This window comes from Eretmochelys imbricata, chromosome 8 (assembly GCF_965152235.1).
Source record: "Eretmochelys imbricata isolate rEreImb1 chromosome 8, rEreImb1.hap1, whole genome shotgun sequence".
Lineage (NCBI taxonomy): Eukaryota > Metazoa > Chordata > Testudines > Cheloniidae > Eretmochelys > Eretmochelys imbricata.
Window position 1 is genome coordinate 6,073,964 of NC_135579.1, and position 27,653 is coordinate 6,101,616.

Here is a 27,653-nt window from a genome sequence, read left to right on the forward strand (position 1 = left end):
TTTCTTGCTAGGAGTATTATTCCAGTGTTAGACTCTGCCATGGTCCAGGCCCCTGCTAGCCTGGCAGTGAAAGACCATGGGGCTGTCTCCAACTCAGATCCCTGCATTGCAGAGAACTTCATCTGCATTAGCCAGAAAGTGTGGAAGAAAACACAGTCCCTTCCCCTACCAACCCAGAGTTCTTCATGAACTATGAAGCCATGTGACACCTATTAAAGCCAACGAGAGTCGTGCAGCTCAGTTCTCCCCAGAGAATGTCAGAGCACCGTACGTGCTCCTGTGCTATTTGCTATGTAATTACATGGTAATATGGCGGCCTGTAATAAAACTAGGCTAATCTCCGAGTTTGTTTTCCCACTGAGATTCGGTGCTGGAGTTCACACTTCGGATTTAGTCAGATGCCAAGGGGCTGTACCTACATTAGCAAAAGGATTTTGTTCATTCGTCATCTCTCCGGTACTTGGGATTTTATATTCAGAGATGTTTGGGCTTGGCAAACAAATTAGCAGAGACCAGCCTCATTAAGAATCCACAGAGATATCTGGCCTATCTTGCAGTGGGAATGAGGCACTGACTGCTCTGCCTACAGAGCCCCAGCCCCGCACAACAAGGTAAACAGTCTCTATAAATGCTACAAACTAAACCTTTCCTTTCTTTCCAATCACTCAGCCTGGCAGCTTCCAAAGAAGCCGAAGCAGCAGCACGGTCTACTTCCAAACCCATGTCCCCCTCGGATTTCCTGGATAAGTTGATGGGCAGAACCTCAGGATACGATGCCAGAATCAGACCAAATTTTAAAGGTAGGCACAACCCAGCTATTTCATTTTGTTTGTTTCAGGACAAAGTTTACATGCAACCCCATGACTGTCTTCCTAGTTGAAAATGAACTACAAATACTTCCTAGGTACATCTTCCATCCTTCGGGACCCCCAAAAGCCATTTACTAACTTGTCATAGCACTGTATGTCAAGGAATCAGTTCATTTCCAACTGATGTGTTGTTACCCCTGGAGTGGAATGTAATGGCTTTTCAGCAGTACACTCAGCAACACTGAACACCAGGTAAAGGTAGAGCACGAAGATGAAAATTACACCCTATTGAAACTACAGAGGAGAGCTAGGTGGGCAAAATATAACTACCCTAGATCATGGAGTCATAACCAAGCTACCCATCCCCATATTACTAAACAAGAAAGGGGGCCTGTCTAGATGCCAGCTAAATGGGAGCAGAGGGTCCAGGAATGGAAACAGGGTCTCTTTATAGAAAGGGCTATAAACCATGGTGTTGGAATACATACGGTGAATGGGTATGAAATGATTAAGTTATTTCAAAAGTGGTGAAGCCATAAGAGAGTTACATGGGTTGTCCTGACAGAAGCCTTTAGCCCACGCTTCCCCATCATGCGTGTCAAGCATCATATATGTCATACCTGCCCCATGTTACAGAATTATTATTTTAGAGTTTAAAAAAAATCAGTGGGATTATTTTTCACATCCCACTTCTTGGAAAGCCAGGTGCCTTGGTTACAGAGGGTATGAGTACGCTACAAAAACACCCCACGGCCATAAATCTCAGAGCTTGGGTCGACTGACTCAGGCTCATGGGGCTCACACTACAGAGCTAACAATAGCGTGTTGATGTTCAGGCTTGGTATGGAACCTAGGCGCCGAAACCCAGCAAGGAGGGCAGGTCTCAGAGCCAGGGCTCTAGCCGGAACAAGAATGTCTACACTATGAGTTTTAGCCCCACAGCGCAAGGTCTGCCAGACCGAGGCTGCTACAGGTGTTTTTTGCAGTGTAGACATACTCAGACAGTCTGTCTGAACAAGGCTCAGAGGAGCCTTAAATACCTCTAAAAACAACTTCAGTGTTGCAGCTTGTAAGCCCAATAGACCGTGGGGTTTTCCAGGGCTAGGAGTGACAGCTGGGCCCATTGGGAAGCTGGGAATCTCCCTTTCCAAGGGGATAAAGTCCTGTTTCTAGCTCTGTAGGATACAAGATTGCAGCCATTAAAGTCATGATGTTTTTATGAAGAGAAAAGCCATCCGTGATGCAAGACTGCATCCCTCCTGTCCTGGTGCGAGGTTTTTTATTGTTATGGTGAGGAACGGGTAATACCACATTGAGGGAAATAAGAAAAGCTTTGTGTGGCAGGATGATTTTTTAAAGGGAGCTATTTGAAGATGCAGAGGGGCTTGGCAAATTAGACTAAATCCCAGGGCTGATGGGCTAGTGGGCAGAGAAGTGAGCTGCAGGAAAATATAGATGGATCATAGGATCCCACTCTTTATCACAGGGGTGGCCATAGCTCCCTATGTGCAGTGTGGGGCTGGCAGGAAGGGGGGGGAGGCACGGTATTATAGAGGAACTGTGAAGTAGACACACACTTCTGTGAACGGCGTCACGGACTTCCCAAAGGATCAGAGGGGTCAGGACCTTGGTCACTCGGTTTATCTAAAAGATGGCACCAGCAAGGTAGCCGCCCCAGCCTCATAAGCCACCAGTCTATCCTCAGCTATTAGCCCAGTACTGAACCACAGGGAGGAGCGCCACCTACTGCTTGTGATAAGCACGGAGGTTTAGAGCTGGTAAACGCAGGACAGGAGAGTCCCTCTGAGAGGCAGAAGTAATCACACAGGCGTGTTGTTGCATTTGATTTAATATCACATCCCCCCTGTGTGGTTGGTTTATTTCATTTATTCCCGTCCTTCTTTGTTATTGGGGATATTCAGACACAAACAGGTTCTTTGCAGCTTAAGATTTCATTGGTTCCAGTCTCTGACACCTCACCTGCAATCCCACTGCTCTGGCTGTAGGATTATCGCCGTGGAAATGCACCGTCATGGCACTGGCAGAGCGGTGTGATTTCAAGTGGAGAAGCAGCAGCAGGAGTAGATGAAGGGCCTGATTCTCACTTAGACAAGGGCCCATTTACACTGGCAGTGTAAGTGTAAATGCAATGTACACTGTGCAAAGAGTGTAAAAAGACCTTAATGTAAATAAGAATCAGGCCCTAACTGTTAAACAGGAAAGATCTTGTTTCCTCACCTTATAGAGTGGACCAGTGTTATAGTGAACCCTGTCCCATCAAACCTTTTTGGATTGGTTCCCCAGATGCCAGTTGAGTTGCGCTCTCAAAAAGTGTTGCAGCCAACACAAGGGAAGACTTCATTAGGCTTTGTCCTAACCGATAAAGAGGAACTGATCATAGAACTAAAAATAAATGGCAACTTAGGCACAAGCGAACATGACTTGATCACATTTATAATGTGCAAGCAGAATAAAGTCCAGACCAGTAATGTATATGCATTATATACTTATACATATACTTTAACAGGACCGATTTCACAAAGCCAATTATGAGTCAAATGAGCTGGGAGGAAGAATTTAATCAGAAAAAAAAAAAGAATGATAACTGGGAATCATTTAAGAACACTTTATTAGATGCCCAGAAAGCCACAACTGAGGAAGAAGGCCGTACTGATTTAAAAAAACAGCTTGGCTTAGAAGGGAACTGAAGGCAGCTATAAAAAATAATAGATAACAAATGGAAGAAAGGGGAAGTTGATAGTCATGAATATAAATCAGAAATAGGAATTGGAGAAAATTGATAGGGGAAGCCAAGGGACACATGGAGAAGTCTATGGCCAGCAGAGTTAAGGACAATAAGGAGTTTTTTTTAAATGTATCAGGAACAAAAAGAATCCTAACAATGGTATTGGTCCATTCCTATGGAAATGTTAAAATTACCAGTAATAATGCAGAAAAGGCAGAAGCGTTCGGTAAGTATTTCTGTTCTGTATTTGGGGACAAAAACAGATAATATAGTCTTATCACATGGTGATAACATTCTTTCCATTCCACTTAATATCTCTGGAGGTTGTTAAACAGAAGCTATTAAAATTAAATATTTTTTAAATTAGCTGGTCCACACAACTTACATCTAAGATTTTTTAAAAAGCTAACTGAGGAGCAGGCTAGACGGTTAATATAGATTTTCAACAAGTCTTGGAGCACTGGGGAAGTTCCAGAAGACTGGAAGAAAGTTAATATTGTGCCAATTTTTTAAAAGAGTAAACAGGGGTAATTATAGTCTGTCAACCTAACGTCAATTCTGGGCAAGGTAATGGAGCAGCTCATATGGGACTCAATAAATAAAGAATTAAAGAAGGGTAATACAATTAATGCAAATCGCATGGGTTTATGGAAAATAGATCCTGTCAAACTAATGGGATATCTTTTTTTTTTAATGAGATTACAAGTTTGGTTGATAAAGGTGATAGTGTTGACATAATACATTTAGACTTCTGTAAGGCATTTGACTTGGTACCACAAGAAATTTTGATTAAAAAATTAGAACAACATAAAATTAACCTGGCACATGTTAAATGGATTAAAAACTAGCTATCTGACAGGTCTGAAAATGTAACTGTAAACAGGGAATCATCATTGAGTGGTTGTATTTCCAGAGGGGTCCCGCAGGGATCAGTTCTTGGCCCTGTGCTATTTAACATTTTTATCAATGATGCGAAAGAAAACATAAAATCATCACTGATGAAGTCTGAAGATGGCAGAAAAATTGGGGGAGTTGTAAATGATGAAGAGGAAACGTCACTGATTCAGAGTGATCTGTCTCGCTTGGTGAACGGGGCACAAGAGAACAATATGCATTTTAATACAGCTAAATGTAAATGTATACATCTAGGAACAAAGAATGTCGGCTATACTTACAAAGTGAGGGACTCTATCCTGGGAAGTAGGGACTCTATAAAGCATTTTGGGGTCTTGGTGGATAATCAGCTGAACATGAGCTCCCTGTGTGATGAGATGACCAAAAGAGTTAATGCAATCCTTGCGTGCATTAACAGGGGAATCTGAAGTAGGAATAGAGAGGTTATTTCACCTCTTTATTGGGCACTGGTGCAAATGCTGGAATCCTGTGTCCAGTTCTGGTGTCCACAATTCAAGAAGGATGTTGATAAATTGGAGAGGGTTCAGAGAAGAGCAACGAGAATGATTAAAAGATCAGAAAACATGTCTGATAGTGATAGACTTGAGAGGAGGGATAGTGCTCAGTGGTTTGAGCATTGGCCTGCTAAACCCAGGGTTGTGAGCTCAATCTTTGAGGGGGTCATTTAGGGATGTGGGGCAAAAATTGGGGATTGGTCCTGCTTTGAGCAGGGGGTTAGACTAGATGACCTCTTGAGGTCCCTTCCAATCCTGATATTCTATTAATTTAGCTTAACAAAGAGAAGGATAAGGGGTGACTTGATTACAATCTGTAATTATCTACATGGGGAACAAATATGTAATAACAGGCTCTTCAATCTAGCAAAGAAAGGTATGGCATGATCCAATGGCTGAAAGTTGAAGCTAGACAAATTCAGACTGGAAATAAGATGTAAAGTTTTAACAATGAGAGTAATTAACCATTGAAACAATTTACCAAGGGTCCTGGTGGATTCTCCACCACTGACAATTTTTAAATCAAGATTGGATGTTTTTCTAAACTCTCCGCTCTAGGGATTATTTTGGGAAAGGTCTATAGCCGGTGTCACAAAGGAGATCAGACTAGATGATCACAATGGTCCCTATGAATTTGCAGCTGCTGCTTCCCTCAAGCCAATTTGTGACGTGACTTGAGAGGTTGTGAGGGGACATCATGACCTAGGGGAATGATATCTTCTGTGCGTCCTGCGGCAACATAAGTAGCTATTCAAAAGCAAACTGCCCTGTACTGTAGCAACTTCTCCTCCCTGCTGTGTTGGAGCCCTCACTGACTGCAGGGCGTGAATCCCACGGACCCTGCCTCAGTCTGAGAGGTTCAGGAAATGGGCACTGCCATTGCTATTCAGTTATGTTCCTTGATAGTAGGATTTTGTCTCCTCTTCGTTGCATGCAGCACCATGCACACTACTGATGCTCAGCAGACAATAAATAATCCCTCTCTTCCCCGGAATGAGCCTTGTAAGAACGACACCCAGGTAATAAAGTAAAGAATAGGATTGAGGATCAGAGCGGTCTCCCAGCAGCAGGTTCCGCAAATCTTCATTACAAGGGGCCAAGAATAATTCAGCTGAGCTGCCTCTCAAGTCAGGTGCTCAGATACAAAGGTGGGGAACGTGGGATAAATGGCTAGACAGATGGATGCCACCAGCCCAGTGGATGACAGCCTGGGACCCGAGCCTCCTGTATGATAAAAACAAAGCCACTCAGCTGACTCTCTGTTTCCAATCTACCGGCTACATTTTCATAAGCTCAGGAAGGGTCACTTTCCTGCCCTCATTGAAGCCAATGGGAACTTTGCTCATAGACTTAAAGAGAAACAGTGTTAGATACTAAGGGGCCCACTTCACCACTGCCCTGGGCATTGTGTAGTCATTTATACCAGAGCAAAATGCCACCGATTCCAAATTGTAGCATTTTACACCGACTTTGCACCCGTGCAAGTACTCCCCAAGGTTCTGGGAAATGGTGAATTGGTCCATAAATTATGGGATTTGTTAGATTTTTTTTCTAAACATCTCTTCTAAGGGCTTATCTACACATGAAAGTTCATTCAGATTAAGATAGGGTGTTTGAATTTAAAGCAGAATAGTTATTCCTACTTAACTCTCTGCGTGGATGCTCTCATTCAGAAATAAGAGTTACTTATGAAATAGCTTAGTCCATTTGTAAACTAAGTCGGAGTAAGGCATTCTTAGAGATGGGGAAACATCTCAGCAGATAGTTAGCTTTTCATTTTAAAAGGCATTATTTTTCAAAATGTGGGGGTTTTTAAATCACCAGAAAAATGGACATAAAAAGGGGAAAAAGAAAGCCACAAAATGTAATTTAAAAAAAGTCATTTCACGTAAAAAATAATACACAAAACCCTTTGTTTTGGGCTGACCAAAATATTTCCTTTGACTCAAAATAAAAAATTTGAAAAAATTTTCAAAATTCAGTTTCTGTTTCCATGGAGCCAAAGATTTTTCAGTTTGGCCCCCAAACCAAAAAAATCCATTATTCGCTCATCCCAATAAATATTCCTGAATAGCTCCCCATGCAGCTCTTACAGTGGCTATTGTTCATTTCTAAACTCTCCTTTCCAGGTGCTTTCTCCTTGACTGTTCCCCGAGACAAACGAGGACCCGCAATTGCAAAGCCACTGTCTGTGGTTAGATTCTAATTTCTGTTGCTTATTTTTGTCCCTTACCATCAGGTCTTTTCTTCTCTCCAGGAATAACTGGTCTATGATAATGCAAAACTCCTACAAGCAATTAGTCATTGCAACAATTCCTGCAGTCCAGTTGCAAGCACTAGGTTCTGTCCCAGGTTTTCACATTCAGATGCTCACATTAAGAACATCGCTGGGGTGACCAGCGAAATGCAACATCTTCCAGTGAAGCAACAGAGGGTTAAAAAATGCATCACTGGAACATCTTACCACCATGGTGCACACACAAAAGAAATTAAACTTTAATATTTAATGCAATATATACATTATCCTTCTGCTGAAGGCTGCTGTATTGTAATTTTATTCAGGATAATTTAATTTCAGATTTATTTCAATGAACTACACCTTCCCCATGGGGGCAGTTTACTAGCTTAGTCTCCCTCACATAAATCAGTATCCAATTCATATGGAAGTCACAGCCGCAGCTTTGCAGAGCTTTGGGTTGTAGCTCTCTGAGCACGTCATTTAAATTAACTGGCAGTAACTCATGAAGGCATTTTAATGGTTTCGATGGAAAATAATACCAAGACTTAGCCGGATCGATTGTTGGGGAGGTTAAGATTAAAAAAGGGGGAAGATTATGGAAGAGCCACATAAAGTTTGGACGTCTCCTTGAAGTCACACTTCCATCTTGAGAATAGGAAGTAGCATCTGAGTTTTGTTTGAATTTGGGGGAAGAAAGTTAGTACCCGGGAACATAGGCACCGACTTCTGCTCCTGCTGGGGGGTGCTCGACCCCCCTCTGCCCCTGGCCCTGCCCACACTCCACTTCTTCCACGAGGCCTCACCCCCTGCACCCCTCTTCCTGGGATTCACTGAGACTCTCAGCCAGCCACTAAAACAGAAGGTTTATTGGACAACAGGAACACAGTCCAAACCCCAACTCCGCCCCCTCCCTGCCCCTATTCCAACTCCTTCCCCAAATCCCTGCCCCAGCCTCACCTCTTCCCTGCCTCCTCCCCTGAGCACGCCAAGTTCCCGCTCCTCCCTCTCCCTCCCAGCACGTCGCCAAACAGCTGTTTGGCAGTGGCTGGGCAGGAAGCACTGGGAGGTAGGTGGAGGAGTGGGGACACGACGCACTTGGGTGGGGGAGGAGGAGGTGGGGCAGGGAGAGCTTGGATGCCAGTGAGTGCAGAGCACCCACTAATTTTCTCCATGGGTGCTCCAGCCCTGGAAGGTTAGAGTCTGACAGTGCTAGTTAGATCCATTGCACCCTTTTCCCCACATCGCCCCCTTTCCATCCATCTGTCGCCTCCTTTCCCGCACAGCCTTACCTCGGTCATGAACTGCAGTACCTTTCCCTGCTGTTCCAGGCCTGCACTCCTATACAGCTGTGTTCCACCCCAGAGGTGGCTGCATTTTAGTGCTGAGTGAAGAGATCCATATAGGGCTTGGTTGTCAGAGGTGCTGAGTACTCATAGTTCTCATTCGCTTCAATTGGAGCTGCAGGTGCTGAGCACCTCTGAAAATCAAACCCATCGAAAGCAAAAATTTTCTCTCAGATCCGGAGGGTAGATGTTGCTTGACATTCGGCCACACATACGTGTCGGTGAAGGAGCTCCACGTGGACTGGCGAGAGTCGAAGAGCAGAGCAGAAACCCTTCATGTACATCAGAGGAGAATGTTGCCCATACAGTCGTTTATCATGTCAGTTTAGCATTTCACATGCAGCCCCCTTTGGGATGAAACGCTCCATGCACACACAAGATATTATGGATTATTTGCTAATGTCATCACCTACACTTTTGAGCCTGGTGTTTTAACAGCAGTTACACACACACACACACACTTTGTTCTTTTACAGATGCCCTTGAGGTTGATTCTGGGAAACCAGTCACTCACTTCCCAACCCAATCAGAGCATTACAGAAGAAGTAAATTGAGTGCCAACAAATGGCAAGGGGAATATACTAGACATGTGCTTTGCATAGTGAGTTCACCCAACCACTAAAGGGTCGATTATCTCCAGGGCCATTTCACATGGGCTCCTTCAAACACTGGGATGCCAGCTGTTTCAACTGGTTAAGAGGGGCTGGTAACAGGGAAAGGATACTTGTTTGCATGTGATGTTCGAGTCTGTACCTGCATTAACTAGTCTGGAGAGGGAACTGTGCAGATTGAGAGCTGCTGCTGAGTTGGCAGAGAGCTGTCTGGAAGCTGCCAAGAAGACAACCATTTGGATTTCTGGGAATTGTTACAAAGAAACTCCTAATGATGCTGCACAGTACCTATGCAAAGTGAGGTGGAGGTGTCTCTGCAAAGTGGCCTTGCTCAGTAACAGGTACAAAGCTTTAAAAGGGGACAGGACAGAAAACAACAGGCTCTGCAATCAGGAAAGTCCATTAATTTCTACACAGCAGGGAGTTTACATTGATTACAGACCACAAGTCCCTTGTTAAAATCATTGGGCCAAAAAGGAGCATTTCATCTGTTAGCGGCCGTTAGATCGCAGCTGTGACCTCTGATGCTTCACGTCTCCCCTCCTTATCATCAAGTATAAGCCATTGGACAACATCTGCAATGCTGATGCATCATCCTGGTAGCCAATCGGGATTTTAAAAAAAACCCCACAACCACCATATGCCATTTTCTTCCCCCCCCCCCCCCGCCCCCCAAAGACTGCCCCACATGAAGCAGTTACAGTGGAGACTGAAAATAAGCCCGGTTTAAAGAAACCAGAAAAGCACACGTTAGATGTCTGTGAATGACTTACGCAGGGAGTGCTGTCAGGGCACAGAAAAGTACCTGCGACTCCTGCTCCAATGATAGGGTTGTTTGCAATGGTGGGGGGCAGGGCGCAACAGCCCTGGGCTCACTTCCAGTTTGTCTTATGTTACTAAAAGTTCATGCTTCAGAGTTGCCTCGGGCCAACCAGCAGGAGGGTCAGGAAGGGATTTCCCCCCCACCTCAGTGTATTATGGGAGGGGGTACAGAACTGGATGATGCATGCCAACAAGACCTGGACATGCCCGCAACTTAGGGTTGCCAGCTGTCTAATCACACAAACCCAAACATCCTTGCCCTGCCCCTGCCCCACCCCTTCCGAGGCCCTGCCCCTTATCTGAGGCCCCGCCCTGCTCACTCCATCCCCCCTCCCTTGGTCACTCACTCTCCCCCACCTTCACTCACTTTCACCAGGATGGGGCAGGGGGTTGGGTTGCGGGAGGGGGTGAGGGCTCTGGGATGGGGCCAAGGGGTTTGGAGTGCGGAAGGGGGCTCCAGGCTGAGCCTGGGGCAGGCGGTTGGGGTACAGGGGAGGTGAGGGGTGCAGGCTCTGGGAGGGAGTTTGGGTTTGGGAGGAGGCTCAGGGCTGGGGCAGGAGGTAGGGGTGTGGGAAGGGGTTTGGAGTGCTGGCTTCAGGAGTGGGCTCAGGGCTGGGACAGGAGTTGCGGGTTCTGGGAGGGAGTTTGGGTTCAGGAGGGGGCTCCAGGCTAGGGTTGCGGTGCTTGAGGGGGGTGAAGGGTGCGGGCTCCCTTGGGCAGTTCTTACCTCGAGCATCTCCCAGTCAGCAGCACAGGGGGACACAGGGGGCTCTGCACGCTGCAAGCACCCCCCCCCCGCAGTTCCCACTGGCCACAGTTCCCAGCCAATGGGAACTGCGGGGGTGGTGCTTGCAGGCAGGGGCAGCTTGTGGCGACCCCCTGCCCCCCCCCCACAGAGTTCCATAAGACTGTCCCTCACAGTCTCATCCATTTAGAGCTTTATTGTTTAAAACCAGCATACTAGATCTTTACTCAGGCAAATTCCAGCCAGCATCAAGCTGCGTTTTCCCAAGTATTGACTGAATAAAATACAAAGAAGGACCCCAGGATTTGGCCCTACAGAACATGGAAAAGTGTGGAATATGACCCAGGGGATATACGTATGACCCACGTAGATTTTCAGACAGCCGCAGGGCAGTGTAGAGGTTATAGCACCATATAGAAAGCTAAACTTCCACGCCAATAGGATTTAGCACTGCGGTGTGGAAGTATGCTTGCCAGTGATCATATGGTGGATTACTGATCAGCTCTTAATTTGTTGTGCAGGCCCTCCAGTAAACGTCAGCTGCAACATTTTCATCAACAGCTTTGGTTCTATTGCAGAAACGACTATGGTAAGTAAAATTAAATATGGCTGTTCAACTTGTTTGGCCACGTTCTACTTCCAGTGCATGGGGTGTTCACTGCTCTTATTCTGCTAAAGGAGATGATTGCGCCTCTGTTCCTGGATTGCATTTGAAGGGCGATTAAATTAAAGGCTGTAGCGTACAAGACTTTCTTGTTCAAAGACGAAGATCTTGTACTATCTGTATGCATCTGCACATAAATACAGGCATTTGAATAGACAACAGTAAAAGGCTGAAGTTCTCAGAAGGGTACATAGAAGTAAGGAAACAAGAAAAAATTGTTTCTAGTACCCCCTGCAAAAGGCTTGACCAAGCCACATAGTTCAGAGATGCACCCAAGATTTCCAAAAATTCAAGAGCATTTAGATCCGGGATTTTGAATTAGCCGATTGTAGAGTTACGGGGCAGCAGCTCAATCCAGATCCAATCTGAACCAAACTTCAAATTCCCCAGAATGGGAGAGGGTTTTCACATCTGGATTTTCTTTGGAGCAAGTGTCCGCACAAAAAGCTTAAAATGCATTTAATCAGAATGAACATTTGCAAGGTTTTGCAAGCTCAGACCATCTTCAGGGGAAATTAATGAACATTGCTAAAAGCTGGATCCAATTTGTAAGAAGCTAGAAGGAGACAATCATGAGGAAAAGAGATAATAGTCTTCAGATGGAGCAATTAAAGATCAGTTGTGACATAATCAGTGAACAGCAAACCAAAGCTCTGGAGGTACAATGCCATCCCTCTGTATTAATTAAAGATAATTCAGAAATATGATGTTCAATTACTCTTTTTGTAAGTCTCTCTCTAAAGAAGGATGTTGATTGAAGTATGTAAAACTCCCCAACTCCAATTGTCCTGTGCATTGAGAACAGGATTTTATAGGTCTTACAGACAGCATTTTACATTGGTGAAACTTTAATTGACTTCAGTGGAGTTACTCTAGGTTTACACCAGAAATTAGAGGAGAATCAGACGCTATCTATGCTTAGTTACAGTACAGCAGAATTTGTAGCCTACTATTCTTTCTAATGCAATGTACATTTAGTCCTATTAATAGGCACAAGTTGGTATTGATTATATTTGGTCTAAATTCTTAAGGAAATAAAATCCTTAGCTGGAGGGCAGCACTTGTCAATAACATCTGAAATCCTAAAAGCACACATTATATTGTTGTGTGCCTAAACTCACCACATTTGTTTGCAGATTCAATTGTAGAATAAATTACAAATACCTAGAAATTTCTATTTGTTCATCAGTTGGAGAACAGAACTATTACTAACGTGTTATTTTATTGGATAACTTCATTGGGAGTGATGTGCAATAAGCAAATCATGATGTGGACCCTGTCTCCATAAAATTCAGTGGAGCCATCCCAGTGAATGGCAGGGGAGATGGGGCAAGCCCCCAGTAGACCTCCCTGTGCAATATACAGAAAGATATCATGCAGTACAGCCTGCTCCCAAACCCTACCTGTTATATATTGCTCCCCAAGGCATTTCACGATCCATTGAAACAATCCCGAGGCATCCTGGTGAACTGGATATGCAATAAAACAAGTGTGTCTTAAGCCTAGCCCAACAAAGAGAAATACAATGCAGAGCTCATGAACACACTGTGGGGATCTGCTCTGTTCTGCGGGATCCACCATTTTGGAACCCATTCCTCTGAAGAAAAAATCCCCACTACCACTTGGAAAGCGTAGGTCTGAGTGCCTCTGAGAACTCAAGGCAACAGATGCTGATTCTTCCCATTCAGGCATCAAAAAACAGAAGTGTAGCACCAGAGAGCAGCTGTTAGAACTCCCCATCGCCCTGCTAATAAGCTGGCCCCCACCCCTACAGCTGTTTTTTTAAATGTAGCCGATTAGCTGGATTGCATGAATGGCATTGTCTCCAAACTCGGGCTGTGCGGACAGACGTTCCATTTCACAGAGGATTCTGAGATTTCAAAATGCGGCTTATTCTGAATCAGTACAAAGCCAGACAATTTCACAGTTCTCCGCACGGGAAAATGCCAGTCAAAAACTTGCTTGTGGTCAGCTAAAGTGTTTCATTTCAAACCGACCAAAATGTTTTGATTTCAGCTTTTGTACTTTGTGCAATATAATTCATCACAACAAAAAAAAAACCCTTTGAAATGGAAAGTAGCTTCCAGACGCAAAATCAGAATGTTTTGTTTTGAAAATGTTGAAACGAGACATTTTGATGCAATCTGAACATTCCTCCCCCTCGACTAATTTTCTTCTGAAACTAAATTCAGGCAAAATCGACCCAATTACGTGAAGCATTTCAGTTTTGACAGAACTGTGTATTCCAACAGAGTATGGTTCCGCCAAAATTTCTCCAAGCAGCTCTACTCAAAACAACTATAGAGACCTGCTTGTGACTGGGTGAGTCTAAGGTAGCTGCCACATGAATGAGGGACGGGTTTTGCCAGACCTGCAGCTCAGATCCCAGCACCCTTCTATGGTGACAGTGTAAGTGACATGAGGAAAGGGTGGCTCTTTGTCACCAATCCAGAGGCTGGTCCACATGGAGGCTGGAGTCCGCTACCGCTAGAGCTGGTGGGGGGCAAGGGGGGAAATTCCCTGAAAAATTGCAAAAGAAAATCACTTTAATTTCATTCAAAGTTTTTCACTTTTTCCCTCCAGCAGAAACAGAGAATTTAAAACAAACATTTTGGAAAGAAAACAAAAATTGTTCCCCCCTTTTTTCTCATTTCTTTTTACTCCCTTTTTTTCACACTTGAAAAGTGTGGAGTTGGGCAAAGGTGTCGGGGGGGGTTCAAAATTGAGAGAAAGTATCAATTATTAGCTTTAAAAAAAACATGACTTTTCCAATGGGAAAAATTAAATAAACGAGAAAAGAATTCCCTCCACTGTGTTGAAACAAAATATTTTTTAAAAAAATTCAACATTTTTCATTTTTAAATTTTTTTCAAAAACCAAAAATAATCGGTAAACTTTTTTCATGAAAAAAAAAATTCAATTTTTGACTCAACCCCATTTTTCAAAGTAAATGAGTTGACCAGCCCTGACTCCAGCTCCGGGACTTGATTCTTTTGCTGGAGCAGTGGAGGCTGGAGCTTTTAGCCCTGAAGGTCAGAGGTTCGAATCCCACTGCTGACCCAAACAGGACTGGTTATAGTAACATTGCAGAATCACTGGCCAAACAAAACAAGAGACCTCAACGTTCAAGAGACGCTACAGCTAAAGTCTCCTGGATGGCTGGATCACTCTAGCACGCTGTAAGAAGTAACCACATCACTGGTACCCAGGGGAGCATAATCACAGAGATGTATCAATTCATTTAATTAGAGAGATCTTTAAAATATGTTTTGGGACTTTTCGTTCACGCATAAGCCATTACTGTTGACATTTAAAGACTCTAGCAACAAGCTCCATAGTGCACAAATCAGTGGGGATCATTATTGTCAACATGCATACCGCTAATGAGATCACCAGTTCAGGGGCTGAGGGCACCATAGCAGAGGAGAAGAATCAGAGAAGTATGGAAAAGGGCAACAAGGAAAAGAAGATATAGGGGCAGGGTTTGGCTACATGAAGAAGTTGTGAAACTCAGGTTTCCATTGATTAGAAAAGTGAGTGGCAAGAAGGAAGGTAATAAAGGTGCAGACCATTTGAACAGCAATCAACCTTCTGTGAACTCTCTAATGGGGGCTCAAAGAACAAGAAAAGCAAAAGTGCAGGGCTGAAATGTTCAGGGAGGTTAGGAGAAAGCGTAGAGGGAAATTAATGTGTAGAATGGCTCCCAGAGGCAGAGCCAGATTAAGGGCATGATCCTTCAAAGTCAGTAGTAGATTAGGGCTCTCAGCACCTTGCAGAACCGGAACCCCATGAAAAGTATCCATACACAATACCCTGTGATTGATGGGACACTTATCGTGTGAGAGGTTGGGTCCTCTTGCAGCTTGATGTTTGTATCACAGCTCCGTCAACCCTGCTCTTAATCCAGCCCCAGGATAAGAGAAGCAGCAATTGGGAACATATTCAACAGAGAATAAAACAAGCACTTCGAGCAGAAAAACATTAGAGGGTACAAGAGGCAGACAGAAGGGCGGATGGGTCTAGATGGCCCCCTTCTGTCCGGAAACACTGCAACAGAATTCCAGTTAACAAGCGAGGAGATGCGCCTTTCCTCCAGCTCATTTTTATTACTGAATGTTGCAGCATTTGCGGACTGAGGAATCTAAACACAACAGCAAATATCTCATTCAAAACGGAAATAGAAACCAAACTCCTCATGAACTGAGTCTCCCAGCTGAGTGGGCCGAGTTTCGTAACGAGTTAGAAATGAGAGTTTAAAGGGAAAGATCATGCTCTGACATTTGGGATTCTGATTCTCCGCAGCGCCCTTTCCATATATATATTTTTCAGCTGTTTAAAGGAATTGCACTCCGTATTCATCCCATTTGAAAAGGGCAAACTAACCATAACCTTATAGCCAACTGCGATATCCACTAAGCAAGTATCTAATAAGGGCACAGGAACCTGGAGGCTGCAACCATCCAACTGTAATATAGTTGTTTGGAGTCATCTGTACAAGAACTATCCAATCAGATAATGAATCATTTCTGTAAATGGGTTTAAACAAGCCACTACAACTTCACCAGCCTCAATCCAGCATACCCTGTTGATGAAACAGCAGGAGAAATTACTGACCCAGGGGCCGTGTTCTGACCTCAGATCCACAGCCTGTGATCTGAGGTCAGATCCACAGCCTCCTGTCAACAGGAGTTATGAGTATCTGCAGACAGAACGAGGCTCAGTTGCACATGGAACAAGCAGGGCAGCGAAAAACCAGTGAAGAGCATTTTGTGACATTTCTCTCTCTCTTTTTTTTTTTTTCCCCAATTTCAACTTCGTCCATGCAACATTTTTATTTTTCAAAATATGTCCAGAACTGGAACTTTTTACTCAAAACATGTGGACATTCAAAAATCGCAAAATATTAGTCCTTCCCAAACCAAGATTTCTAATTTTGAAATTCAAAATGTCAAAAATGCTGAGGGGTTCATTTGAAAATAGGATCATTTCTCACTAACCAGAGAGGGGAATGGTGAACTCTCAAAAGGTTGGTTTTTTCAGTAAATCATTTTATTTGTCCGAAAATCATAAACAAATGCAAAAACCACCAATGCGGAGGGCTCCCCAGTTTTGCTGTGAATATTTTGCACAGCGAATGTAATCGTTTGGAGTTACTAGCTCAGTGAATTACCAGGGTGCAGTGAGATCTTTCAAATACGCCTCTGCATTTTACACCAGGAGTTTAGGTTATTTTTTCATATCAGTAATATCTCTTCAGCTCTGTATTTACAGTTTCTTTACAACAAGATATCATACTGATTTGCACCTCCAATTTTACTAGAAAAAAAATATTTACTAATGTAAAAGCCAAGGTTAGGAAGAGCCTCTTTTGAGTAGGACACATAAGGTATACATCCTGCCCCTAGCTCACAGCCTGAGTAACCAGGGAGGAATCTTTGCAGGGCCACTCCTGAGGCTCCCACACATACACTTTGCTTTGGGAATAGTCTGTGGGTCTACCTAGTTCTGAATCCACAAGCTCCACCACTTCCCCTCTACCCCGCATTGCCACAGAACGAGACTGTTCAGAGCTACACTTTGTAACATGCCTTTCTCATGCCTTTTGTGTACTCCAGACATTCTTCGCCTCCTCTCCATCCTTTTTCCTCTCCTACCTGTTCCACTGCAGCCACAGATTTGGCCATGCCCACAGGACATAGGGATCGGGTGCCCGTTAGGCCATGTCAGGCTGCCCTTCTCTTACATATATTGAAAAAGAAAGCACTGCATTATTTTACAGCCATAGATGAAACCACAAGAGCTTACAGTAGGGGTGCTGGGGTGGTTGATGGAGAGCAATGTCACAATGGTGGGAATGGGGAATAGTTTTAATTGGGGGTCACATTTTTTGAAATTCACAGGAAAGGGATCCAGGGTCAATGGTCTAGAACCTGGTGAATTTAGATACAGTAACACTCTCTTCATGGTCAAATTATAATGAAAGCCCTGAGCTGCTTCAGTGGAAAATGCCATTCCAATTATAGAGAGACAAGGTGGGGGAGGTGATATCTTTTACTGGACCAACTTCTGTTGGTGAGAGAGACAAGCTTTCGAGCTTACACAGAGCTCTGCTTCAGGTGTGGGAGGAGCACCATGTAAGCCCAAAAGCCTGTCTCTCTAATATGTTGGGACCGACAAAGCTATAACAACACTGTATTCCAAGTATAGGCAGCTTGGTCTCGTAGAGTGAAGCAGATTTGTGGGTTTCTTTAGATGACTTCACTCTAATCGGTCCCATTGCACTTGAAGTCAGATAGATGTGTCACCGCGGGACTCTCTTTTATGAGATCCAAATAATACAAGCCAGCCTGGCTTTTTATTTTTTCTTCCGCTTCTGCAGGAAATGCTTGATGCAGTGCAGGAGTCTCACTGGTCTTGGCACCTTTTGGGGGTGCCCGGGGCTACAGTATTTTATTGTATCATGCGGCATGAACTGCTGTTGCTCCCTGGGGAATCTCCGTCATTGGAGGTTTTAAAGAACAGGTTAGACAAACCCCATGTCGGGAATAGTCGAGTTATTATTTAGTCTTGGATAACCTATTGAGGACCCTTCCAATCCTACACTTCTATGATTCTATTTGATGTAACAAGTGGCAGTAAATAATATTGACACAGCACAGATATTTAAAGAAAGAGACCAAAGGTATTCCGTTACTGTGTTACATACACATTGGAGTGATGCATCCAGCTGATTGTGCATATAGCAGATGGGGTCATTCACCTGAAGATCCCCATGCTCTTTGCAAATATTAAATCTCAGATTAGCTCTGGGAGGAAGGTACTATTTAGCCATGTTACAGTTGGGGAAGTACAAATAGAGATTTGTCCACACTCACGCAGCAAACTAGTGGCAGATCTGGCTAGAGAGTAGAGCTGGTGGAAAAAAAAAAAAATCAACAAAATGTTTTCACTGAAAAATGCTGTTTCGTCAAAACCAAAGTGGTTTGTGGCTGGCGATGGACCAGCTTCCATATGAAATTTTCATCTAAAAGCTTTCTTGAGTTAGAGACACAATAGAGTGCTCACCTGGGATGTAGGAGACTTAGCTGTGCCAGATTCAGAGCTGGGACTTGAACCTCGGAATCCTTGGTGAGCGTGCTCACAACTGGGCAATAAAGCCAGTCACATACGCGCACACGCTCTCCCTCCCTCCCTCCCCTGTAGGAGCTGTTCCACTATGTATAAATATCCACTGGGCCAGAGAGAGTGTGACTTTACAGACTGCTGCTTACGGCACTCACCTTGCAGAGCAGGAATCTGAACCTAGGTCACCTACATTACAGGTGAAGGCCCAAACCCCTGGGCTATTGACTATTCTGAGATGTGGCTCTGTCTCTCTCTCGTCCAGTCTTGGGATAGAAAGTCCTGAACTCCCAGGCTTATACTCTAAGCTCTGGAAAAGTGTCCTTCCATTTAGCAGTAAGGAGGTGGGTGTGAGACACTATAACCAGGTGCACTCTTGTGCAAAGATCATTAACTTTACAAGCTGGTGTCTAATATTTTGGCTTAAACATGCCCAAATATCCAGGTGTAGCCTGAACTTGGCAACTTTATCTGGTTTCTATTCCTTTCTAGTATCCATAATTTTATAAGCCTCATTGAGCATTCCTTTGCCACTGGCCTTCATGACTTCCTTGGACTGAATTTTGGCGCCTATAATGAATGTGCAGCATTAAAAAGAAACCCTCCTCAGGCGCACTACCTAGTAAGAGAGAAGTGGGTAACGCACTGCCTTTGGGGAGTGCTGTAACCCCTGCCTAGTGGTGCCAGGAGCCCATTCCAGTCCAAGCAGGACAGCAACACGTCTCCCTGAGTTGAGTCCAGCCTTCTTCCATGCTGGCCACTCCTTTCCTCTCCCTCCACTGATACCTGTCAGCAGGGCTAATCAGTTTAATGAGCCCCAGTTGGGCCTCCTCCTCAGTCACGGAACCAAAACACCAGCAGGGACCCAGAAAAGCCAGTAGAGCCAGTCACTGCACAGGTTTAATTGAGGGCAGAATCCAGACCGTCATGTTTAAATAAGGCTATTTGAAGCTGCAGACACACAGTCATTGCTTGGAAGCTTTAGCCAACTCCCTTGCAGGAAGCTAACTGGTTGCTGTTGGTTATTTCCCACCCTAGATACGTCAGTTCCAGCCAGTGTCAAGCCTCCCATTCCTGAGCAAGCTCAGAGAAAAGCTAGCCAAAGACCCACTAAAAGTTTATCTAATTTAAACCAGTACCTTGACTCAATATAATCTGGATTCAGGCGAGGACATGGGAAGGCAACAGCTTTAGTGGCACTGATCGATGATCTCCTGCTGTCAATAGATAGAGGGGCAGACATCCATTCTCATCCTCCTGGACCTCTCTGCCACATTCAGCACTGCTGAGATACTGCTCTCTCATATGAGAGAGGTGGCCCGGACCCACAGCAAGGAGCTGAAATGGTCTGAGTCTTTCCTGGATGGGTGCACCCAGAGAGAAGTGATGGGAAACAGATGTCAGTCATGTCACTTAATGCACTACAAGGAGGACAGTGATGAGTGTGGAATAAGAACCTATATAGAATAGAACTAGGGCATCATGGAATTTTTTGTTCTCTGGTGAGGCTTCTCCATCACACTGCCAAGTCCTGTCATATCCAGACTATGTTCCATAAAAAGAAATTCATTTTCATTTGGCTCATGGTCAAGTTTGCCTATAAAACCACCTCACCAGTCATCTGGGGAATAGCAGATCCTTCAATCCAGCCTCCTCCTGTAGCATCCGTTGGACAGTTAGTCTGAAGCCATTCTTGGCTCCGTTTCCTTTCTTCCTGGCGACTTTTGGAGCTGCAGCTATGAATTTAGCCCGGTAGCATGAACTCTGAGTAACACAAGCCCTTGTTGTGGGGTTTGGTTCATTTTCCACAAGGCTGAGCACACTCTGGGCAGCTGCTGCTGAAGTTCCTTCCAAACATGGATTTGATTCATGTTGTACATGAAATAGACGCCAAGATGGAGCTGACCTGCTAGCGTTCTGCTGGTTTGCAGCTGAATAAGCAAAACAGCCTTTTGCTTTCTGCCTATTAGACCAATTACATTGATTTTCCCTGTCTGCAACCACCACTGGTCTTTACAAACAGAAAGGGGGGGAATCAATGTATGCAACTTGTTCAAGTTACTGCTGTGTGCAATGAATTCAGGGCTATCCACTTCTCCTTTTCCTCTCTGTCTCTCTTTCCTTCTGTCAGATTTACAAAGTTAGTTCTGCACAAGGCCCCTCATTATTAGCTGGCCACAGCTATTCGCCATTTTTCTAGAGACACATTCTCTTGGGAAGACGGAGATGGATAATTAAGTGAGAAAGACCCATCAGAACTTGTAAAGGTGACATCCTGGCTCTCAGAAGAAGGGGAAAGAATAGAATTTTATTCACATTCAGAAATCTATTCCCTTTAACTTAATCAAGACATTGGCCTGTGTGCTGTTGGCAAAATTACAAGGCCATTAGTAGTTTCTATGCACAAAGGGTGTATATGGGGCAGAGTCTTAAAACTGATTTCTAGAAGAGCTTTGGTAATTGACTGCCCTAATCAAAACTATAGGACACACCCACTGTGTCATCTTCTAATCTTGCCCCAGGGTAATCAGACTGCAAGTCATGTTTACACAATAATAGCAGCTGGTCCCTCATGCTGAGTTGGCTCATTTGGTAGCATTCATATCTCTGGGACAAGTGACTATATCTGTTCAGATTTCTGATCAGTACTCCGTTTTAGGCCCAACACTGCAAGTTGGGCTGTTGCATTGTCAGAGATGCAATCTTTAATGGAGGATCCTTGTGTTCTACAGGTGGGTTTTAAAGAACAGATGGCAGACTCATGGAATAACCCCACAGTCCTGGCAAACACTGCCTTTCAGGAGAAGAAAAACAAACCAATTGGTGCAAATGTTCAAGTTGTGTATTAAACACTGATGAGCCCACAATGGCTGGTGCGCACACAGTCACTTCATTGCCAGTGTCTGACTCCCAGTTTTGTAAAATGCTTCAGGCTACTTCAAGGAAGAAAGGCACTAAACAAAACCATGACCCTGATGCTAACAATTAGTTTGGCCAGGGGCAGTGAAATTGGTTTATGACATGTCACTCCTCGGGCACTGTCTGCCAAGGTACTTGGAGCCTTTATCGCCCACCTGAAAATCGGTTCTCTCTCGCTCACTTTAATCTGCTTCCTTTCTCATGCAAAAGGCAGGGAACGGGAATGCAAAAGGACAGATGGCCTTGGGAAGCCATTGGGTCAGACACAGAGAACGAATGTTACCCCATTATTGTCCAGGAGAACAGGTCATGAATGTGAGCTAGAGATCAACAACCAGTTTGGTCCGGAGAACCCAGGATAGCTGTAAGACGTGAGGTTATGAGACAAATGATATTGCTAGTGGGACACGAAACCACAGACCAAGCCTATAAAATGGATATCATTCGTTATGTGTTATGGTTGGAGAGGAGAACCAAATGTATTAGCTTAGGAGCTAGAGAGGGGTCTCAAATGACATCGTCCCCCATGCTGCCCCTCCACCCACCTCACAGGAGAAAGTCTCAGAGCAAAAGGTGTGGAGGAAGATCGGCTGAGACTGTCTGGTGACAGAGTTTTAATGTTTATGAACATGGAATATGGATCATCCCCTTTAGTGCTCGTTCGCTCTCACTAACATCTTGGTTGTGCTTTTTTCTCTTTTAAATGTCCTTTCGGAGATGGAATTTGCAGCCTCTGTGATCCCATTGCCAATTGCTGCCATGCTGCAGACAGCCCTGTGTCACCACCATCATCCTAGTCAGAAAGAGTGGCAGGTTTTCGCCCTGCGTGGCCCAAATCCTGGAGCCCTGGGTGTGGAGACCTATCTGCCCTCCACAATTAAAGAGCCGTAGCATCGAGAGGAAGGGTAGCCTTATGGTTAAGGAATTAGTCTGGGCCTGAGAAGATGAGAGTTCAATTCCTAGCTCTGTCACACAGATTTCCTCTGGGATCTTGGGCAAGTCACTCATCTCACTCTGTCTCAGTGCTATTTCCTTTGCCCATCTTGCCTATTTCGATTGAACTTCCCTACCCTGAAGAGCTGTCTCTTACCATGTGTCTGTGCAGTGGGGTTCTGGTCATGATTAGTGTGGCCTAAACACAAATAATTTGATAGACCCATGTTGATTCATAATAAAATGGATAATATCTACAGAGAACGTATGTAAAAGGGGGACTACAGATAGAGTCTCAGCCCTACAGACATTGCAGGGGTGGGCACCTTGTGTTCTTAAGTGATCCTTTCCTCCATTCACTATCAATGCTAAGGATGGTGGTAAACTCTGGTCAAAGAAAGGGTTGGCATGGAGCCAGGAGGCTTTGAGGATGGTGATGACAAAGTAAAAAGGGGAGAAACGCGGGGTCCTGGTGAATTCCCTCTCTGCAAGGAGGTAGCATGCCTACAAATAACAAGCAGGTGGAATACTGAATACACTTGCTTTCTGTGCCCTCCCCTTAATCCTCCACAAGGTGCATCTTGCAAATATAATTCCAGCCCTCAACACACTCAGTAAATGAACAATATTTTAGCAGCCCTGGAGACTTTGTGAGTGTAAAAGGTTCAGACACTTGAATGGAATTTTTCTCTCCAAGCTAAATGCACAATACCAGTGGTTTTCAATCTGTGGTCCACGGGCCCCTGGGAGTCCACAGACTATGTCTAAGATTTCCAAAGGGATCCGCACCTCCATTTGAAATTTTTTAGGGGTCCGCAAATGAAAAAATGGTTGAAAACCACTGCCCTATAGCTCTGGTGAGGCTGAATCCTGACATGCTATGGATTTGGAGATCACTGCAACAGAGCAGGTGTCGTGGACCAGAGCAGCTGTTTGCCCATCAATGTGTCTCTTGGCTACAGAGCCAAAAATACAAGTTATTCCTTGAGAAATAATGCCAGTAGGGAATGTCACAGAGTAAGAGTGTGATCCTAGTCACGGCGAAGACATTGTTTGTTTGCTTGTTTCAACCCAGCTGGCTTCAGTGTCCCTTTCTTCTGCACTTAGCAGTTTCTGGCCACTTCTAGTGTCTTTTGGGCACCATTAACTTTGTGCCCGCTGTAACTCTTGTACCCTCACTGCAGGACTACAGGGTGAACATCTTCTTGCGGCAGCAGTGGAACGACCCGCGGCTGGCTTACAACGAGTACCCCGATGACTCCCTGGATTTGGACCCCTCCATGTTGGACTCCATCTGGAAGCCTGACTTGTTCTTTGCCAACGAGAAGGGGGCCCATTTCCATGAGATCACCACAGACAACAAACTTTTGCGCATTTCCAGAAATGGCAACGTCCTCTACAGTATCAGGTGAGATGGCTAAAGAGAATGGTTGGGGGTGGGGGCGGGAGGGAGAGGGGGCAGGGGCTGGTGGGACTAAGGACCTAAGCATGCTTGAGGCTGAGTTGAGAAGCTGGTAAATAAACAGAGCATTAGGGGTTGACCTTCAAACCACTGAACTCCCTGGGTTCAAATCCCAGCAAACTGACTTGATTCCATCCTCACAATTCTGAGGTAAAATCCAAGATGGCAGCCCTGCGATGGTAAGGACGCAGCAGCAAATACTGGTGTTTCACTCTCTAGCTCAGGTCTTGTACACAAGTTTCAATTTACAATCACATGACGCTAACAAAATGGATAGGATGGGCCTTCTACTGGAGAACATAAGAACTTCTCAACTGTGTGTCATAGGCCTTCCATCCCTAACAGAACAAGGAGATTCTCCATTAGGCTAAGAGATGTGCTTTTTGGAGTAGATGGATGGTTCAGTCCTCACTGCTCCTACAAGCCAAGTGGCCATGGTCACCAGTAGCGACTTTCCTAAACGGCCACAGATTTGTTACAAATCAAAATGGTTTTGAATATCAGAGAAACCTCAGAAACCCCAGCTATCCAGGTCTGAAGAAAAGAGGAAATTAAGAGGCCACACTGAAGTAATTGCCAAGGATTTGTGCAGACACAGAGAATAAAACTGTTCTCTTCTGCATTCCCTGCTCCTACAAACACTAACATCTCCCTTGGTGGTCAGAGTTCTGCCCTTTTTGAATGAAGCTCTGTTCACTAACCTTCTGGAAGTCACACCCATTTCATATATCTGTGTGCAAACCAATTGTGTGTCTACACGCCAAAGGAGGTAACCTAATATACTCAAAACTGGTCCAATTTTATCTACACTCATAGATATATACACACTAATGTATGTTACATGGACATACGTCTAAATGCTTATATACACGTACCGCGTGCCATGAAAAACTTAAAGGGGTATTGTCAAGATTGTTCTATCATAATGTTAAGCTAACATGACATTTGTCTCATTATGTGGATTCTATCTTAAGGACTGCACTATCCAGAGTTTGGGGGTTTTTTTTAAATAGTTCCATCCTTTCTATAGCTCCAACTGCTATCAGCCCAGTTTTCAAAAAGTACCCCCCTAACCCGAGCCCACGAATCCTGCATTTACATGCGCACATAGACGTCTAAGTGCACAACTCCCCAGTCTGCAAGTCTGGCACTTTGCATGAGCACGTATAATGTAGGTGTCCGTTTCTGAAGAGCAGGCCTTGTACACTTAAAAAAGAACGTTCCAGTGACCCATGAACAAGTCAGCACATAAACTGTCCACCCCAGCACAGGAGAACTGCTCCCATAGGCTTGCTGAAGCAGTATTCATCTTAAAACTAACAGATGAATGCAGTTCTTAAGGTGAATGTAACTACATAGGGCAAACTATCAGAACACATCAGCTTCAAGGCCTAGCCATATTAATACGGTCCCTTTAAAAAAAGCATATGAATAAAATCATTTTTCTTTAGATTTATGTAGTTAGATACCTATCCAAAAGCTCTAGGCATGCTGACAATTAAGATTACCACATAACAATACTCCTTGCAGCCATAAAAAGAAAGACAGTCAGGCAGGAAGAACTCCTAATAACGCTAAGTGTTTCTGTTTTAAATATACCCAGTTCCTACCGAGATATGATACATAGAGAGTTTGGAAGCTCCGATACGGGCGCTGTGTTTGAAATGGATGGGGAAAGCATATCATGTGCAGGGCAGTCTGAGTGGCAGGCAAAGAAAGCACTTCTGTTTGTTACAGTATGGTCCCTCCACAATCGCAGATGGCCGGTCCCCCGGGTCTACATCGAAGGGGCTGTAGCTGGGATTAGTGCTTCCTGAAACAAGGTTGCATTTGGGGTGGAGAAGAAAATCACATTAACACAAGGGAGGTGGATGAAAGCCACTCACTTACTCAGTACTCGAACTGAAGTGAGCAGAGGATAGGAGGGGATTCTGCTATGTGATCCCGACCTATGGCTAGAGCTGCACTTTGGGACAGAGGAGGGGATGGGCTGGGATGGGAAAGCCAGGTAAAGGGGGTTTCTAGATAATCCCTTTCTTCCCCAATTCAAGCATTTCACTTTTCCTAGATTTAAATTAAATAAGAACCAGATCCTGCAGCCTTCAAATATATGCTATTTCCCCTGAGGTCAATGGGAGTGTTACATGAACAAAACCTACAATACCCAGCCCTCTATTCCTTGTCTCTGCTAGGGCTTTGCTACCTTTGCAGCTGACCACTGATTGCTGAATTAAGGCAAACTCCTGGTATAAATAAACCCTTGGTAAATAGGACTATTTTCTTCTGCCACTGCATTGAAACCAAGTGATATTGCAAATTTGCATGATTTGGATTCCCAGAACCATCAATCTACCCAGATTTTGCTCCAAACCTGGCCCAGGTAATTGACCCAACTTTGGGCACCACAGCAAGAAACCCAGTGCGAGTTAAGAGTTTACACTGAAACCCCACAAACTCACATTGCTTTGGGGATCACCTGGTTTCCTAACCTCTTTATTCCATTCTCCTGCGTGGTTTTCACTCAGGAGAGCTGGGAGGGCGAACAGGGGGGTATTTTCCTACCCCAGAACCTCACAGCCGTTTCCCAGCATTACTCCTCAGGGTCACTCATTTGCCATAGGGATCCAGAACACGCCTGTGGAACTGTACTACTTGCATTAATTCGCCTTTGGAAAACATCCATTTCCCCACTCTCCCTGGTGTTTTAAAGCAATAAATTTAAGAACAAGCAGTTTTATTAAAAATGCTAGGGGGGAAAGGAGCCAAAAAGACGTCCCAAAGACATTTTGCCTTCTTCGTAGTGTGGATTTGTGTTACATTGTGAACTCCAGGTCACTCAAACCTCACATTACAATCCCCAAAGGCAGGCGGCAGTTGCATCCCATTGTGCTATCTCATGTTTCCAGTGGCAGCGTGGTGCTCTGGAATGGAAAATAAACAGGCAGTGCTGAAATGCAGATAGCCACCATCAGAAATGGGAGGTGGTTTCAGTGCAGATAGCAGACAGCAAGCCAAAGCAGTAATCAAAACTGCCAAACGTGTCGGCAGAGTTTGGAGACCTGATGCCTGCCCCGCCTTTTTAAATCACATCGCTGTTTGAAACTGTTCTCCACTGACAATGTGCATGTTATAAAACAGCCAGCAGCTAAGGGTACCAGGTGACCTAGTAGTTAGTGTTGTGCGCTGATGGGCAAGAGACACATGTTTGAGTCCTCAGGATGGTCCCTCTCTGGCTGGGGCTGGGAGGGTCCAAAGGTGGAGTGCTGAGTCACTGCAGTGCTGGAGTTACTCTGTAAGATGGTAGGATGACTCAGCAGAAGAAATACCAGCAATATCCAAGCAAAGTTGTTACCCCTGGTTTCTCTTTACCAACAAAAGGGAAAATATGTGACCACAACCTGAATGTAAATCAGCTAATCCCCAATCAGCTCAGTCTGACAACTCCTGGGTGTGGAGGCCAACTTTCTCAAAGGTATCTTCTCACTCCCCTCTGCCTTCCAAACAGACACTCATACAGCAAGGGCCATCTGAACCAGAGTCAGCCCTGTATTGACTGGGAACCAGGCATTGCTCTGACACCCTGTCACAGTGCTCCACAGGAGCCCGACTGGCTGATTAAGGAACAATGGAGAGGTCTGCAATTGGTTCATCCAGGCCTTCTCAGCCAGAAGGATGTTTTAATAGGCAGCAGGTTTCAAACAAACAAAAGGAAGTATTTCTTTACACAACGCACAGTCAACCTGTAGAACTCTTTGCCAGAGAATGTTGTGAAGACTATAACAGGGTTCAAAAAAAGAATTAGATAAATTCATAAAGGATAGGTCCATCA

The 27,653-nt window shown here is 44.6% G+C and overlaps 1 protein-coding gene across 1 annotated transcript in view; it reads left to right on the top strand.

The window, feature by feature from the left end:
• Positions 1 to 628: 628 nt before the first annotated feature.
• Positions 629 to 27,653, top strand: part of GLRA1 (glycine receptor alpha 1) — a 40,243-nt gene continuing 13,218 nt past the window's right edge. The window contains exons 1-3 of the mRNA XM_077824665.1: positions 629 to 800; positions 11,246 to 11,313; positions 23,547 to 23,770. Of these exons, the coding sequence (XP_077680791.1) occupies positions 629 to 800; positions 11,246 to 11,313; positions 23,547 to 23,770 (464 nt within the window). The remainder of the gene's footprint in view (positions 801 to 11,245; positions 11,314 to 23,546; positions 23,771 to 27,653) is intronic.